The sequence below is a fragment of the Diplotaxodon limnothrissa genome, linkage group LG13 (genome assembly GCF_057381915.1).
Source record: "Diplotaxodon limnothrissa isolate DT_005_m linkage group LG13, D_limnothrissa_male_GT1.1, whole genome shotgun sequence".
Lineage (NCBI taxonomy): Eukaryota > Metazoa > Chordata > Actinopteri > Cichliformes > Cichlidae > Diplotaxodon > Diplotaxodon limnothrissa.
The window spans coordinates 16,245,547-16,261,318 of NC_140608.1; the positions used below are offsets into that span (position 1 = coordinate 16,245,547).

General features: G+C 41.6%; 1 protein-coding gene across 3 annotated transcripts in view; it reads left to right on the forward strand.

The window, feature by feature from the left end:
* Positions 1-12,547, forward strand: part of adgrb3 (adhesion G protein-coupled receptor B3) — a 119,162-nt gene extending 106,615 nt beyond the window's left edge. For 2 of the 3 annotated variants that reach the window (XM_085369372.1, XM_085369373.1), the window contains exons 19-30: positions 2,191-2,341; positions 3,886-3,955; positions 4,363-4,429; positions 5,726-5,829; positions 6,160-6,258; positions 6,495-6,666; positions 6,922-7,017; positions 7,758-7,797; positions 9,308-9,984; positions 10,115-10,150; positions 10,958-11,062; positions 12,359-12,547. In XM_085369372.1, coding sequence (XP_085225498.1) covers positions 2,191-2,341; positions 3,886-3,955; positions 4,363-4,429; positions 5,726-5,829; positions 6,160-6,258; positions 6,495-6,666; positions 6,922-7,017; positions 7,758-7,797; positions 9,308-9,984; positions 10,115-10,150; positions 10,958-11,062; positions 12,359-12,547 — 1,806 coding nt within the window. The remainder of the gene's footprint in view (positions 1-2,190; positions 2,342-3,885; positions 3,956-4,362; positions 4,430-5,725; positions 5,830-6,159; positions 6,259-6,494; positions 6,667-6,921; positions 7,018-7,757; positions 7,798-9,307; positions 9,985-10,114; positions 10,151-10,957; positions 11,063-12,358) is intronic. The other variant, XM_085369374.1, reaches the window with a different exon arrangement.
* Positions 12,548-15,772: the final 3,225 nt, after the last annotated feature.

Consider the following 15,772-nt stretch of genomic DNA (forward strand, 5'->3'; position numbering starts at 1 on the left):
TACCCCATCACCACCTACCCTTACCTCAGCGTCTATTAGCTCTGCGATGTTTTAATGTTGGTCCCTTCCTCGGTTCCTCTGTTTCCATGGATACCGACACAGTGTACTCAGCATCTCAGAGCATTTGCCTTTTTAAAGGGCAACGTGAACTCTGGGTTTCAGCCTCGTTTCTGTATAGCTGCCTTCCTTCAACCGATGCCATCGTAATATCCTCATAGTGTGGCTTCCTCTCTCTTCAAATGCACAGCTTTCATTTTGGAGGACTAATGAGGCTGGACGGCACAGGCATCCAAGTGAACCATGAAGCATAGTGGTTGCATATGACCCGTTTCCAGGAAACAAGGCAGGCTCTATTTTCAGCACCTTGGACAGCACATGAGCAACAGCAACGCTAGAATTAGCTTTGGGTGCAAGTCTACAAGCTGTCTAGCTACTGTATGGTTTCCCATTTCCCTTTTGTCTCCTTCACAAAATCAGGATGTGAAATTGCTGGAGGTTTTTTTGGTCACATACTCCATCCAGTAATGATCACTGCCAGTAACAATCACAGTGCATGCTAACATGTGGATATAGGTTACTAAATTTTAAAAAATCCATATTGAAAGGTCAGAATTTGTCAAAAGTGGGCAGACTCCCACATACATGCCTTTTCTTAATCTCAGTTTATCAAAGATTTATAGCGCAGCATGTTTGTGATTTCTAAAACGGCACCTGTAATTACCACACGAGCAGGTGGCAATGCGTCATGGGAGTGTGATGTGTTATGATTGTTGTGGGTTTCTTTCTTCTTTCTTTTTTTCCCCTGTTGCTTCGATACTACCGTCTGCAGCATTAGCCACAAGTGTATTGAATCCACCTAAACCTCACAAAAACAAAATAGTTTTCCTTCACCATTTATAGTAACATAAATACTATACGTGTTTACGGATTTTGAAGCTTTTAAAGTTGCAGTTGGATTGCTTTGTTTCCAGTTAGACTCTGTGGAAAAAGCAAAAGTTTCCAGAAATGATTGTCACACTTGCAGGTACATTTAGGCTGACATTTTTGCACTTAATGAAATGTGTAAATGAACACACTGCTGATTATTTAACAGTTGGAACCTGCCAAAACTGACTAATATTCTACTTCGGTGCTTTGGATTATTTTGCTACATTAGCAAAGCATTATTTTACCAGCAGCTCTTCTTTGCAACCAGTAATGAAATTCCTTTAACTTCCTTAATCCACAGTGACTGCTGAATTAAAAAAATATCCAAAAGCATTTAAGTATCTAAGAAAATGACAAATACATACTGCACCTGAATGCATCCTACATGAATTTTCCACCCTCGTGGGTGTAGTTTAACAGAATTTCCCACTTCCCGGGAATAAGGTAATGCAGGATTATTGTCTCGCATAAACCCCGTGAGCACTACAGGGGATAGATGGATTTAGTGCGCCTTTCACAGTGGGGATGAAAAAGTGTATGGGAGATCTCACAGCATGGTGTATACTCCCCCGGACGAGATGATGCACTTCAATCTTTTGCGTCTTTGTACAGTATTACTCAGTTTACCAAATCTTCACAGTGCAAACAATCTGAGCAAAAAGAAAAAAAGCTTAATCTCTTCTCGCTCACAAATGTCAGCATGTAATGACAAGATTCTCAAGGATACTTCTTCATTTCTAATCCTCTTCTAAACGATCCCATTTGGAGCGTGGGACAAAGATGGACAAACTAATGAAGATGAAAAGTGGCATCAATCCAATGTGCTGCCTCCGACACATGCGTTCTCTAACGTTTAAGCAGTGTTGTGGGTTTGTTGCCCCTTCTGTCTGTGTAAAACAGTTGACCTTGGTTCACATGGCTCCAGGTTGGATCGTCTGCATACTAATGAGGTTTAGTGTGGAGGAATGCTACGCTGTGTTTTTTTGTGTTGGCTAGACTGGCTTTGATCTAAACTACTATCGCTGACTCTGTTGGTGCAAGGCAGACTTTCCCTGAGCTGCACAGGATACTAATGGATGGTCTGTGTTGTTCGTATGGCCGGAATGATTCAAGGAAATGAGGGATTATCAATAGAATTGATGCATCTCCGTAGGAAGCCTGTTGCTTCAAAGGAATCTATATTTATTAGCTGTTAGTAAACTGCATTTCTTTTAAATATGAAGCTCTGCCTCTGTCTGACATGTTTTGTTCTCCATCCAATAGAGCGTCTGCATCATGACAACAGCCTTCCTGCACTTCTTCTTCCTGGCGTCGTTCTGCTGGGTCCTAACAGAGGCCTGGCAGTCCTACATGGCAGTGACAGGAAAGGTTCGGACCAGGCTCATCCGTAAGCGCTTTCTGTGTCTGGGTTGGGGTAAGTAAAGCAGCATGTTTCTCTAAACCTCTCCATTATCTCCCATCATCCCAGCAGCTGCCATTTTCTCACAATATCTCTGGCCGCGGTGTCTTTCCAAGTAACTGCACCGTCTTTTCCTATTCATCCTCTCCGTGGGGCTGCTAGATCCTCATCCTGTCAGGTGCTTTTGTTGTGATGCTTTTTCCAGTCAAGCTCTCTAAGGGCTGGGTAAATGGACCAGTCATGAGCAGTGTGGGGGGGAAGGACAGACTGGTGCGGCTCTTCAATTGCAGGTTACAATGACCTTATGTCTGATAAAGAGGGTCTGAGCCAGGCATTCACACTGCAGCAGAATACATTTCATCTGAAACCCTCTGATGTACAGTTTAGAAGAAGGAAATGTTTGCAGAGGCAAAATGCACTGAATGCAACTAGTACAGCATATGTATCATCTTTCTTTACCGATTTTAATCATAAGCACCATACAAATATCAATAAATACATGCGGCATCAAAACCTACAAGATTTCCCTTCATTTGATAACTGCCAGTATCAATCCCTGTCCAAACAGCCTTTTCTTACAAAAATCTCTCCTAAAAAAAAAAAAAATCAATTTGATTACGGTATGAAAGAGCCCACACTCATTCTTCTTGTTACCTAGCAACAAACAAGGCTCTCTTAGTCATTGCAGTGCCATGGCTTGCAAAAAAAATGGACAAAGCCTGTTCTGCAATCACACAGATTTCTAAAAAAGTACTAATATACATTTTGACAAATAAATGAGATTGTGTCGTCCCACAGTGATGTTGCATTGCAGTACAGATTACTCTATTCGTTTACTCATGCCACAACAAGAACATAATTCTTTAATCCTCTACAGATTACGACCTTATTCAAACAAAACACTGATCTAAAAGAGACAAGCAGCACAGAGTGCCTGTGGTCTCTTAATTCACCTGTTTGAAGCGCAGTGTCTCCACCAGATTGTTGCCTGCGCTGTGATTTACGACATGCTTGCGAACACCCAGCACTCTATACCTCTCCGGCACTGCAGAGAAGCACTGGATGGCAACGGGGTCTTCGGCTCGTGCCTCCAGGAAACTGATTACATCAATAGCACCTGCTTGCGCTGCTTGGAGAGGGATAGTGTTAATATTCCAAGTACATAGTAGCAAGAACCGAATCAATTACACCAATCTATAATGAGGAGACGTACAGCCAAATCCCTTCTTGTAAAAGGTGTGGAAGGTGGAGACGTGTTGTACAGTACAGTGATGAAATTTCTGGACATGATGCACTGCTGCCCTTTTGTCGAAGCCGCGTACAGTCTGTTCTTTTCTGCCACTTAAAGAAATAAATTGAATTGCCCATACTTGATCATATACTCTCAGATGTCTGTATAGTCTCATACTGTGGCTTCTAATGAAATCAATTGGGTTGCACTTTCCTTAATGACTGGAAGGCACAGTTGACTTCTTCTCCCTTGAAGTGGGTTTATGCTCTCAGCTCTAACAAGCTACTAGAACTGCTCAAATAACTATTGATTGTTTTCTCCTTTGAAGGATTACCAGCTTTAGTTGTTGCGGTTTCGATGGGATTTACCAAAACAAAGGGCTATGGGACACCCTTATAGTAAGTTTTTTTTCCTCTCTTTCTAACTGTGTTTAGTATTCAGTGGGCACATCGTAGGTTCGTCTGTAAAATCTAAGGGTAATGATTGCACGCGTCTGCAGTGGCTTAGTTATCCTAAATAGTATCATAAACAAAGTCCCAAGAAGCCAATCAAATTTCAAAATAGCACAGCAAGACCCCAATTCTATGTGAGTTGTATCCCTGCTGGATACCAAATGCATAAACACTGCTTAAAATCTCTTTAGAATCTTATTACCCCGTGAAACTTTGGATATGGAGTTACAACATATGGCACTTCTCCCCTGACAATTGTGGAAAACACAACTGTATGCTGGTGTGCACCATTAACTTGGATGTTAATGCCTTAGTGGGAGTTAACTGTGTTTTTTCCTCTGCTTTTCCTGCAGCTGTTGGCTGTCTTTGGAGGGCGGGCTCCTGTACGCCTTTGTTGGACCTGCAGCTGCTGTTGTTCTGGTATGTCTCAGCCACCACTGTCTGTTTTTTGTTTTGTTGGGGTTGGGTTTTTTTGCTTTTCTGTATAATGTAATGTAAAGGAAATGTACATTAAAGGAAAAACTGCCAGCACTAGCAGCAACAAATTCTTCAATAAACATGACTTTGCAGTGCTTGTGAATTGTTCTGGTTGCACTCAAAGACCAGCACTCACACGAGCCACGCGATTCTAGCGGTGGTATGGTGTGAATATGGTACAACTGTGCTGTGCTGAAACCCGACACAAAAAATGATGCTTTGAAAATGTTTGACTTGAGGAACCAACTGTGGTTTCAAAGTCAAAGTAATGAGCGTCCCATCAGGCAATGTGCTCGAGTAACCCCCTTTCATTTACCATAATGGCCCTCCATGAAGCTGTGAGGTTATTAAGTATTTATGCATTAGATTTGTCCAAAATCTAATATACTGGGGTATTTTAATCATTTTGTATTTACATAGCTGTACAGAGAAAATTACACAAAGAATGTGATTATGCAAATCACTAAGTCTGTGTCAGAGGGACGGACGACTCGGAATGTGTAATAATATTGTTCACTGTCAAATTCCTGTTCTCTGCTGGGATTTGAAATGAAGCGATTTCAGATATATGTATTTTTTAAGTGACTAAACCTCTTGTTTGAGCGCAAAGACTCGGAAGTCTCGCCGCTCCGTGGTTATTATTTGCAGCGAATCTCAGAGGAACACAAGCTAATCTCTGCAAAAAAACAAAACAAAAAAAAAAAGCAGAAACAACCATCTGCAGTGAGAATGCACGCCACACCGTGCTGCTGTTATCACTATATCGATAGTCAGATGTCTCACAGTAACAGAGCTTGTTGGATAAAAACTTCCCCGAATGTATTTGCATAAATACTTAATGAGTTCTTCTCACAGTTATGGGGGATTTTAAATAGACTACAGTGCACTGTTTTAAACAATGGTCCAGCCAGCGAGTGTAAAGCTCCCTCACTTCTCTGCTAATAATAGGAGAAGGTGCCTTTGAGGAGACGAGTGCTTCTTGTCAGGCAGATCCTTTCTTAAGGCTGTTGTGCCGGGGCTGAGTGTGCGGGGCATGTCTCTTCCATTGGCTGAAATGTCACAGAGAAGAGCAAATAATAGAAGCTACAGGTCAAAGTTAATGCAGATGGAAAATGACACTAACCATTGGCTACTTAAGGAGAATGTCATGCTGGGAAATTAAAAACATTGCTCTTAAAATCCTCTCGTTGTGGATGATTTATTGAAAACAAATATTCCTGTTCTCCTTTCTCGTGACAGGTCAACATGGTGATTGGCATTTTGGTGTTTAACAAACTAGTGTCCAGAGATGGTATACTGGACAAGAAGCTGAAGCACCGAGCAGGGTATGACAGCACATCCTTGTTAGTACCTGCTTTTTCTTTTCTTCTCTTAAAATCATGCAAAAATATACATACAGTGTGCTTTGAGTTGTTGTACATATGGAGATTTAGACCTCCTTTTTTCTGCCATTGAAAGGAAATTACAGGCATAAACATAAAGAGGTCAGATCTCTCTCGGGAGCGACATGGTTTCGTATTTCTTTGGCAGAATCAGTCCAAGATGAAAAAACCACACACACACGCCCACACATTGGCTGCTTCTGTTGTAGATAATATGACGGTGGGAGATTTTAAAGTGGAGTTAGTGGCTCTCAGCGTTGTTTGTCATGATGTTGTCTCTATGTCCCACAGACAGATGAGTGAGCCGCATACAGGATTAACTCTCAAGTGTGCCAAATGTGGCGTTGTATCAACAACTGCTTTATCAGCAACTACAGCTAGCAATGCAATGTAAGTGCCTGTCAGTGTCTGTGAATCAATAAGGCGGTGCTGCGGGGAGTCTCTGTATGTACAGCATGTCCACCTCTGCAGTTCTGATCATCTCGCTGCCCACTGCAATGCAAATTTACGTTTCAGTGTTGAAACGGTTGAGATTTGAGATTTTAGTCAGCACTGTAGACTGTATATATCACCACCAGTTTGCCTGCCTTTATTTCTTCTACACGGTGCTCCTTCTTTTCTCTCAGGGCGTCCTTGTGGAGTTCCTGTGTCGTGCTGCCTCTGCTGGCTTTGACCTGGATGTCTGCGGTACTTGCCATAACGGACAAGCGCTCCATCCTCTTTCAGATCCTCTTTGCTGTCTTTGACTCGCTGCAGGGTTTTGTCATTGTGATGGTGCACTGTATCCTACGGAGAGAGGTAGAGGATGATTTCATTTCTTCCCCCTCTTCACCTGTGATCTCTTTTAACTGCCTGTATGTCAGCAGATTATGCTCCTGCAAATGCTATTAACTATTAATTGCTTTCGAATCCTAAACTCACTAACAGCCTAAAGCAACAGTTCTTTCCCTGTAGGGTTTTGCATATTTAAAAAGAAATGTTTAAAGGATATCACAGACATAATAAGCTGTATTGTTAATATATTCCCTAACACTTATTCCCTCTTGTGCATAGGTCCAGGATGCTTTTAGATGTCGGCTCAGAAACTGCCAAGATCCAATCAGCGGTGATGCAACAGGAACTTTCCCTAATGGGCATGCTCAGATAATGGTAGGCACAGTTACCCCACTGTTATCTGCAGCCGTTAGATCCTCTGTAATTTGAGCAATGTTCCCTGGTTATTTATAATACATGGGCACACCCCTTTGTTCTCTACTAACCTTAATTTGTCTTTTATTACTATCCTATTTTTTTTTAGGTTTCTATGACCTCTTTCTATAGGTTAATAATTTTGCATGGTGTGCTTTTATAAAGCTCAGATTATATGCGGTGAAGACACTTGGCCCCTTGATAAATGGTATTAGTTTCCTTTGGTCTTCTTAGCCCCTGAGCTCAGTCTTTTATTTCTATTTGATTGAACTTACTGGCCATATTTGCCGTCCATCCCTCTCATTTCCTCTCACTGGGTAATAGAGGACTGTTCCCTCTATGACCTTTGACTGGGACGCCAGTCTCTTCATCTAGCATGACGATGCCACCGGCACATTGAAGCAATGATCTGCCATTAGTATTGTAATACCATCCAGAGTGAAACAGTTTTCACAATAGCAGAATGGTGTCAGGCCCTCTCGTTCAATGCGATCATTAGCAGCAAGCACAAAATGCTCCCCAGCTGCTGCAGCCAATTTTTTTTTTTCAGCCACACACATTTTGCTGAAATATTATTGGGATTCTTTTCATGTATCATAACAATAGAATAGCATTGATCTCACTTTTGTAGCTGGTTTCTTTTTTAAAATATGCTTTTTATTTTTAGAAATATTGAGCATTTCACTGTCCTTCACTTACAGACGGACTTTGAGAAGGATGTGGACATCGCCTGCCGATCAGGTAAAGAACACACACTCTTTGATTAACTAGATTCCTCTTGGCTTGCATGTTGAAAAAAACAAAAAAACAAAGAGGTTAGACAGTAAAAAATAGCTCAGGTTATATAACAACCAACAATCCCCACAGGAGTTTTTTCACAGTTTCAAAAACACTGACTTTAATCTGAGAACAAAACAGTATAAAGAGAGCTGTTGGAGTTTTCACTGTAATTTCCAGCGTCACTGTAATAGATAACTGCAGTAAATTGAAATAGCGGCAGCTTTCCTCATCTTTCGGCAGTTCCATTTGCAATTATGTCTTTTCATTAACGTCGTGATACCATCTAAGGATAGGTACGTAGGTCCTTCGTGTCTAATTGTGGGAGGATTTTCTTTCTAAGTTATCTCACTGGGGAGATACAATGTTTTCTGATTCCTCTGTCGCGCTCTTTTGTATTTTTGGGCCACATTAGTTTTATGATTTAATAAAACTGAGGAGAATAAAAGAGACTGTGCAAGTTATCTCGCGTTAGAAACCTGCACAGGCTTGAAACCTCTCCTTTTCCCACTCCCTTCCACATCCTAAATGTGGAGGGAGCAACCAAGCTGGCCATTATTCAGAGCTCTCTGAAACGGCACTTGTTAAGTAACAAAAAGGGGCTCCCTGGCTCTTCTGGCCTGCCCTACTTCATTCTGTGCTCGTCTAAAGCTAAAGTGGGCATACCTGATACAAAAAGGAAGAAAAGACAGGTGTCATTTATAAATTATGACCTGATATGGACCGAAGTGGAGCTGCAGTCTGAGAGAAATGCACTTAACGGACCACTCTGCGGGCTCACGGTGTTAAAGCTGGTTGTTTACAAGCTTGGGTTATTGTCAGCAGCAGAAGTAATATTCTGCAGCGTCACACTACAGAACACAGGGTAAACTTAGATCAAAGGACTTCTTCAGAGCGAATACCACACTGTTTTCCCCATGTCCACACTGAGCATTAAATTAGCCTCGAACAGAGAGGGGAGTATTGCGCTTGTTTGCTATTCTTGTAATGTCCTTGCAGGCCTTTTGTCAGCAGATAATATAATTCCTAGGCAAAGATTAAAATACACACAGGGGAGGATTCAGTGTTTCCTATAACCAGAGGGTATTTTGGAATAGATATCTGCTCCTTGGTAGAATATTTTTCACAGGACAAGTTCACCAGCAATTACTAAGTTTGGATTAGGATGTGAAATGCTGTACTCTGAATGGCGGAGGGAGTTTCAGGGATGGATGAAACTATATGAGCCCATTTACAGTAATATCCTCGAGAGACAGCAGTGTCTGCTGTTGTGTCCCTTTGTATTTGGGCGTGATGTCACACTCGGTGCATATCCCGTACTTTATTCCCTCTGTACTGCATATTCCGCCGAGAGTTCTTTCGCATTGATTTGAATCCCCTTGTTCTTTCAGTCACATGCTGAAAAATATAAAACAGAGTCTGACACCCATTACTGAGAAATTCCAACTAATCCTTGTATCACCCTGCCCCGCAGCACTCCACAAAGACATGGGCTCTTGTCGCGCCGCCACCATAACAGGCACCCTCTCCCGCATTTCCCTCAATGATGAGGAGGACGAGAAGGCCCCCGAGGGCCTCAACTACTCCACACTGCCTGGCAACATCATCTCCAAAGTGATTATCCAGCAGCCTTCCGCTCTGCACATGCCGATGGGAATGGGCGAGCTGAAAGAGCAGTGCATGGTGGACACCACCGCCGACATTCGCCGCACCGTTTACCTTTGCACCGACGACGCCCTGCGCCAGAGCGACCAAGACATGGGCGTCCACGACAAGGAGGGCCATCCCATGCAGAGTCAGATGATGGAGACAGACTACATAGTCATGCCCCGTGCCTCCGCAGCCGTGTCGGGGTCGGGTAACGTGCCCACCCTCCTGAAAGACGACACCAAGATGAACATCACTATGGATACACTGCCACACGAGAGGCTAATGCATTACAAGATGAGCCCTGACTTCAATATCAACCCGTCAGGCATGGACCACATGAATGTGAACCTGGAGCAGCAATATCCGAGCGCTCCAGAGCAGATGCAAAACCTGCCCTTTGAACCTCGCACGGCTGTTAAGAACTTCCTCGCTGAAATGGAGGAATCCACGGGGCTTTCTAGGAGTGAGACAGGGTCAACAATATCTATGAGCTCTCTGGAGGTACATATGCTCATGTGGATGAAGCACAGAAGATTCAGTTGCACTTTAACACTTTTATGTTAAAATACTCCAAACATCTGTATTGGGGCCCATGGCTGCTTCATAATACTTTCCGATTTTCTGTTTACAGAGAAGAAAGTCACGTTACTCCGATCTGGACTTTGAGGTATGTAAAACCATAATGTTTCCTTCCTTGGTACATGCATCTAGCTTTTTATGCAGAGAAAGGCCATTTTTGCAGTTGTGTTTGTCATTTGATTTACTAGTTCTTGTTGTGCCTCTTAAGCTTATTGGAGTTACACAGCCTTGACTCAGTGAGATTTATTGGCACGCTGTGTAGTTAAGGTAAAAGCAAGGCTGTCAACTGACAAACAGGGCAACAGTTCTCATCTACATTTTGTCCTCCTCCATCTCCTACATCCATTAGCTATATGTTGATTTCCAAAATGTATGCTTTTAAAGTCATTTGCACATTTCACATCTGATTTTTACCACTGGTTTCAGCAGTGATTTTATTGGCTTGCAAACACATAGTCAAACCCCCTTTGGCAGGTTATAGCATTTCCTTTGCAATGTTAAATCAGGCTTTGCTGCATATATATTGTAAACTCTGTCAAAATCAAGGAAACATGGCATCTAGTTTGGCTTGGGGTGTGTTTTCTTTTAGCTTGGGCTTAAATGGAAAATTAGTGCCAAGGTTTGATTACGAGGGTTTCCCTGACACCAACAAAACTAAGAGTGTAGGTTATTCAGCGTTTCAGTGTCCTCTAACCCTAACTTTAATTACAGTGCTGTTTCCTTTATTTTGGCAGTCACTTGTGTATATGCAGTGACAGGTAGATTTGTTTCAAACCTGGCCTATAAGTAAACTACCATGACACTAACAAATTGAGCAGAGCTGGAGGGGGTGGGGAGGAAGATGCATTTCCATTATTGGCTGTCAATACCAAAAGAAAAACCCTTGCTATTGCAGAAAGTCATGCACACCAGGAAAAGACACATGGAGCTGTTCCAGGAACTGAATCAGAAATTTCAAACCCTGGACCGATTTCGAGACATACCAAATATGGGCAGCATGGTGAGTAACAGGAAACCAGGGGGGTGGCGGTCAGCCAGTGAAACAGAGCAACATCCAAATACTCTATTTAGATACCCGGTGCAGGACACATAGTGTGTGATTGTGCAAATGAGTGGTTATGTAGCTAAAGTACATGCAGAAGTGAACCGTCCAGTAAAGCAGCGGGCCTGCCAGCAGCTGGCGAAGGCTGAGTGACGGGGGCCGACCCTTAAAAGCATTGAAGCATTTTTTCCACGAGGCCAGGGGAAAAAGGACCTTTGGTTTTCTTGTCGCAGTAGAGTGCATCCATTCCAATGCAAGGCCATGAATGCACTTTTATTTACATGCACATTTATCTACTTAGCAACACCATCATTTTTTCCATAAATGCATGGCAGATTATTTAATCTATCAGCATCGTATACAACTTTGACCTTAATGCCGTTGCACTCCTCTGGCGGCTGTGTGTGTGTGTGGGGGGGAAACGTTCCTTTATCACGCTCGGTCCAGAAGTCAGGCTGCTTCTATGAATTAGTCCTGACCTCGCTGCAAATCAAAAGTCTTACCATCTGTCTTTGCACCTGACTACAGCTGCAGACTGTGAGGATATAAGGCTTCACGCGTCTGCCTCACGCAAGCAGCATTTAATGTTTATACTGAAAGCACAAATTGGGTTGGTGACCAAACACATCTGATAAAAGGATATGTCAGTACCTTTGGTCGCATATAATCCCTTTTCAATCAGCCCTACAGTACAATGTAATTCAAGGCCTGTTGCTTAGTTACCAATACAGGATCTTTTGTATAGAAAACTACAGCACATTCTCACTCCCCCATTTTTTCTTTTTCTCTCTCTCTTTTTCTTTCTTTTTTTTTTTTTTTTTACCTAAATGAATCTACTGCAGAGCTGGCTGCAGACATTAGTATCCATTTTATATTCCCTGACTGGGAGCAGCTTCTCTCCTTTATTTGCAATAGCATCTTTGGGACTCTCAGTAAGAGCACATTCAGATGAATGGCTCACATATGGAGCCCATATAATAAAGCAGTTTTAGAACTTTGGGAAAACACAGTTCTGCTATGACTCCATGATAATAGCGTAAGCATGTTCACCTTTAATACACTACCATTATCTTTTGTTATTTGATGCTTTCCACAGCATTAATCCATTATTTTCAATTAGAAGTGGGTTCATAGATGAGTTCAGATAATGCCCTTTTGAGTGAACTGACTTTCAACTATGTAAAAGACAGAAAATGGTTTAGCTGCAGAGGATATCATGCCACTAACATCACACCCCACCGGCCATGTTCACAGGACAAGGCAATGCCAAACAAGAACCCATGGGAGAGCTACAATCCAGCCTGTGAGTACCAGAACTACGCCACTATGAATGTACTAGAATCTGACACCAAGGACTCACTGGAGATGACGCCTGCAGAGTGGGAAAAGTGTGTCAACTTACCCTTAGATGTCCAGGAGGGAGACTTCCAAACAGAGGTCTAGAGGGCGGAGAAGGTGAAATGCAAACTAGGAAATGAGGAGAAAAGGGGATGTAATTTGCACTGAACAAAGCAACAGACTTTTCTAACAGCCTTGGCATACATATCTGGATAATACGAGTGTGGCAGGGACATTATGTGCCAATACAATATAAGGACTGGTGAGAGAGAAAAAAAGAAGAAAAAAAAGGGATAAAAACATCAGTGTTACTTTTTGTATTCTCACTAGTGTACTTAGTGTGGGGCAGCCTGGTGTACAATATTTACCATCATGTGTTTCGAATTATCTTTTGAGGAATTGGCGAAAAGAAAGTGGATTAAAAAAAAAAGGTAAACCTCACAAAGCAAAGACATGCCATGTGGTCCCAGCTTCATCGGGTCTAGTTTTGATTTCCTAAAACTAGACCCGGGAGCACAATGTATATATTTATGCAGGTTTTTAAAAAGTTTATAACAGTCTGTTTGGCCATTACTACACTTTTTACTTTATAATATAAAACATGGGAGGCAAAGAGGATTTTTTCTGTCATATTAAAATGAATGTTTGTCAAGCTACATTCTTCATTGCTTTAAATGCAATAAAGATAATACTCACTTTTATATAAATAATATATTTCACAACTTTATTACTGCAGAATCTGCTTGAAGGATCCCAGCAAGCTCTCTCATCTGCAGCTCTGTATAAAATATTTAAAAACAAAATGTTGTATGGTGTAAATAAACTTTTGTCTACATATGTTTTACTTGTGCCAATTTATTTTAATGAGAAAAAAAATGCCAACCTGATCAAAAAGTTATAGCGAAAAATGTTAACATTTGAAAAGGAATGTAAATAAAAGAGGAAATATGTTCGTACTGCTTCAGCGGTTGTGTCAAGTTTATGGCGTTGGGTGGCTGTGACATGCTTGGTTAAGAGATTAAGATTCGTGCTATAAATTGCTTTTGTTCAATATCCAATTTACTCCCGGCTTGATGTGAACTGTCAAAAAAAGTGCCTCGTGTAACACTGCTGTGGAAGGTTTGACATGGAAAGTTTCCTGCCTCGGCTCATAAACTCATATGAAATTTCTGCATTTGGATAGGAAACATTTAAAGCCTTAATATGGCTCTGTGCCTCCAGAAGGTTCGGCTAATAACGTCTGTTTTCTCAGACAGACAGGCCCAGACAGAGCACTAATGGGGAGAGGCTGTGAGGGCTCAGGGAAAATCTTGTTTGCTCTGTCTGGTGGTGAGTGCCGTACAGCTGAATGAATGGCGTGAGAGCTCCAGTATGTGCCCACCCCCGAACCCAGTCGCCACCTCATCCCCTCCCGGGAAACAGGAGTCCAGCAAAGAGGAGGAGGAGGAGGAAGTGTCAGTGAAGAGCAAGGACCGGAGGCGAAAAAGGGGGGTCCGTCCATTAAACACGAAGACTCGTCTGCGGTTTGATGTCGTCCCAACATAAATTAAGATGATTAAGAGCAGAGCTTGGTCTAGACGTTAATATCTAAATTTACAGTGCATTTCAATTTAGACTACCAGACATAATTAGGTTAATTATATACAGTACTCCAGCCTGTTGCCGGTGCTGTAAGAGTTTTTTTATTCCCTATTAATGAAGCAGCATCCATTACAGTGCTTTTAAACATATTGCCATCTCCCCCTTGCCTGTGCAGGAGGCCCTATTTTTCACACAACGCCCTAAATGCATATACAATAAGTGCATAGCTTGTGGGTTCAAGTATTGAGAGTTCATCACAAAACAGTTTTACAGCCAGAGTGCATTTGTAACCAATATAAAAAAGGCACACTAGATTGTACCATGTTGTTTTATTTAAAGGCCATTTCTGGACTGAATACAGTACTGTACAAAAGTTTTAAACTGCCCCTTATTTCTTTAGATCCAAGGAGCCAGGCTTTCTTGTCATTTTTTAAAGTGGTTTTGAGTGATAGTTCTCCAGGCTTTCTGAAGGTCTTTTTTTCATTCTTTTGTTTTTTTGTGAAGCCACTTAACACTGACCTATGAATCATTCAAGCATATAAAAGCATATTCAAGGGGTGAACCAGTGTTGTGTCTACATAACAGACAATTTAGCAAATCTTCAGACACTTTGTTACTAACTGTCACAAAAAGACATCAATTATTCCAGTTTTTAGCTGACTATGAAACATGGCAACAAAGTGAATCCAAAGAGCTATTAAAGCAAAACCTGGTAAATCTCGGCATGGTGTGTAGTGTGTCCTTAACAAAATTTGAGGAAACTGTATAGAACAAAAGTAGCAGGCCTAAAATCTACAGCAGATGAACAATATCTCAAAGTCAGCCAAAAAGAAAAAAACCAAAATAAAAACCAGAAAAGACCTGACACTGGACCTGAGAGATGCTTCTGGCCCGTTAGTTGATTCAGCTAGTCTTCACTGAAGCCTCATTAGAAATGCTTTTACTGGAATGGTGCATAATCCTTAAGTAATTCTTATCACTCCATGATACTGATGATGGATGATGGAGTGATGAATCCAAATTTGAAATTTTTGGTTCAAATCATCATCAGCATGTACAGACAAGGTCAGGCAAGAGGTACAAATGGTAAATGGCCTGTATTTATATAGCGCTTTACTAGTCCCTAAGGACCCCAAAGCGCTTTACATATCCAGTCATCCACCCATTCACGCATACATTCACACAACCATATCTACAGCCATCTGTAAAACATGGAGGCTAATGGATGAAATTATACACAGAAAAGTACAGTCAGATTTTGATCCACCATGCAAAAACATCTGGAAACACCTTTGTTTGTCAGCATATCAATGATCACAAACACAATGCTGGATAGAAAACACACACAATGGAAAACTATCAGTCATGGATTGGCCTCCCCAGAACTTGGACCTCAACATTACTGAAGCAGAGTGGGATCATTTTCACAGAAAATGCAAACTTCTAAAGAAGAGAGCACATTTGAATGTCTTTTAAGAAGGCTGGAGAACTATTCTTGAAGACTACTTAAAGAAATGACAAGAATACTTGCTTTAGAGAGTTCAGGCTGTCGTGCAAATATTGACTTTGACTTTTATGCTTGTTAGAATTGTACTGACTCTGTTATTGCCTTATATACTGTATTTCCATGTATGTTTTAACTTCCAGAGTTAATGAGGTGTTCTAAAGATGGCAAGTTTGTGTTTGTGTTGGTCCTCTTTTTATTTATTTTTAATAGTACTACTGGGTGAATAATCTCAGTGTCAAGAA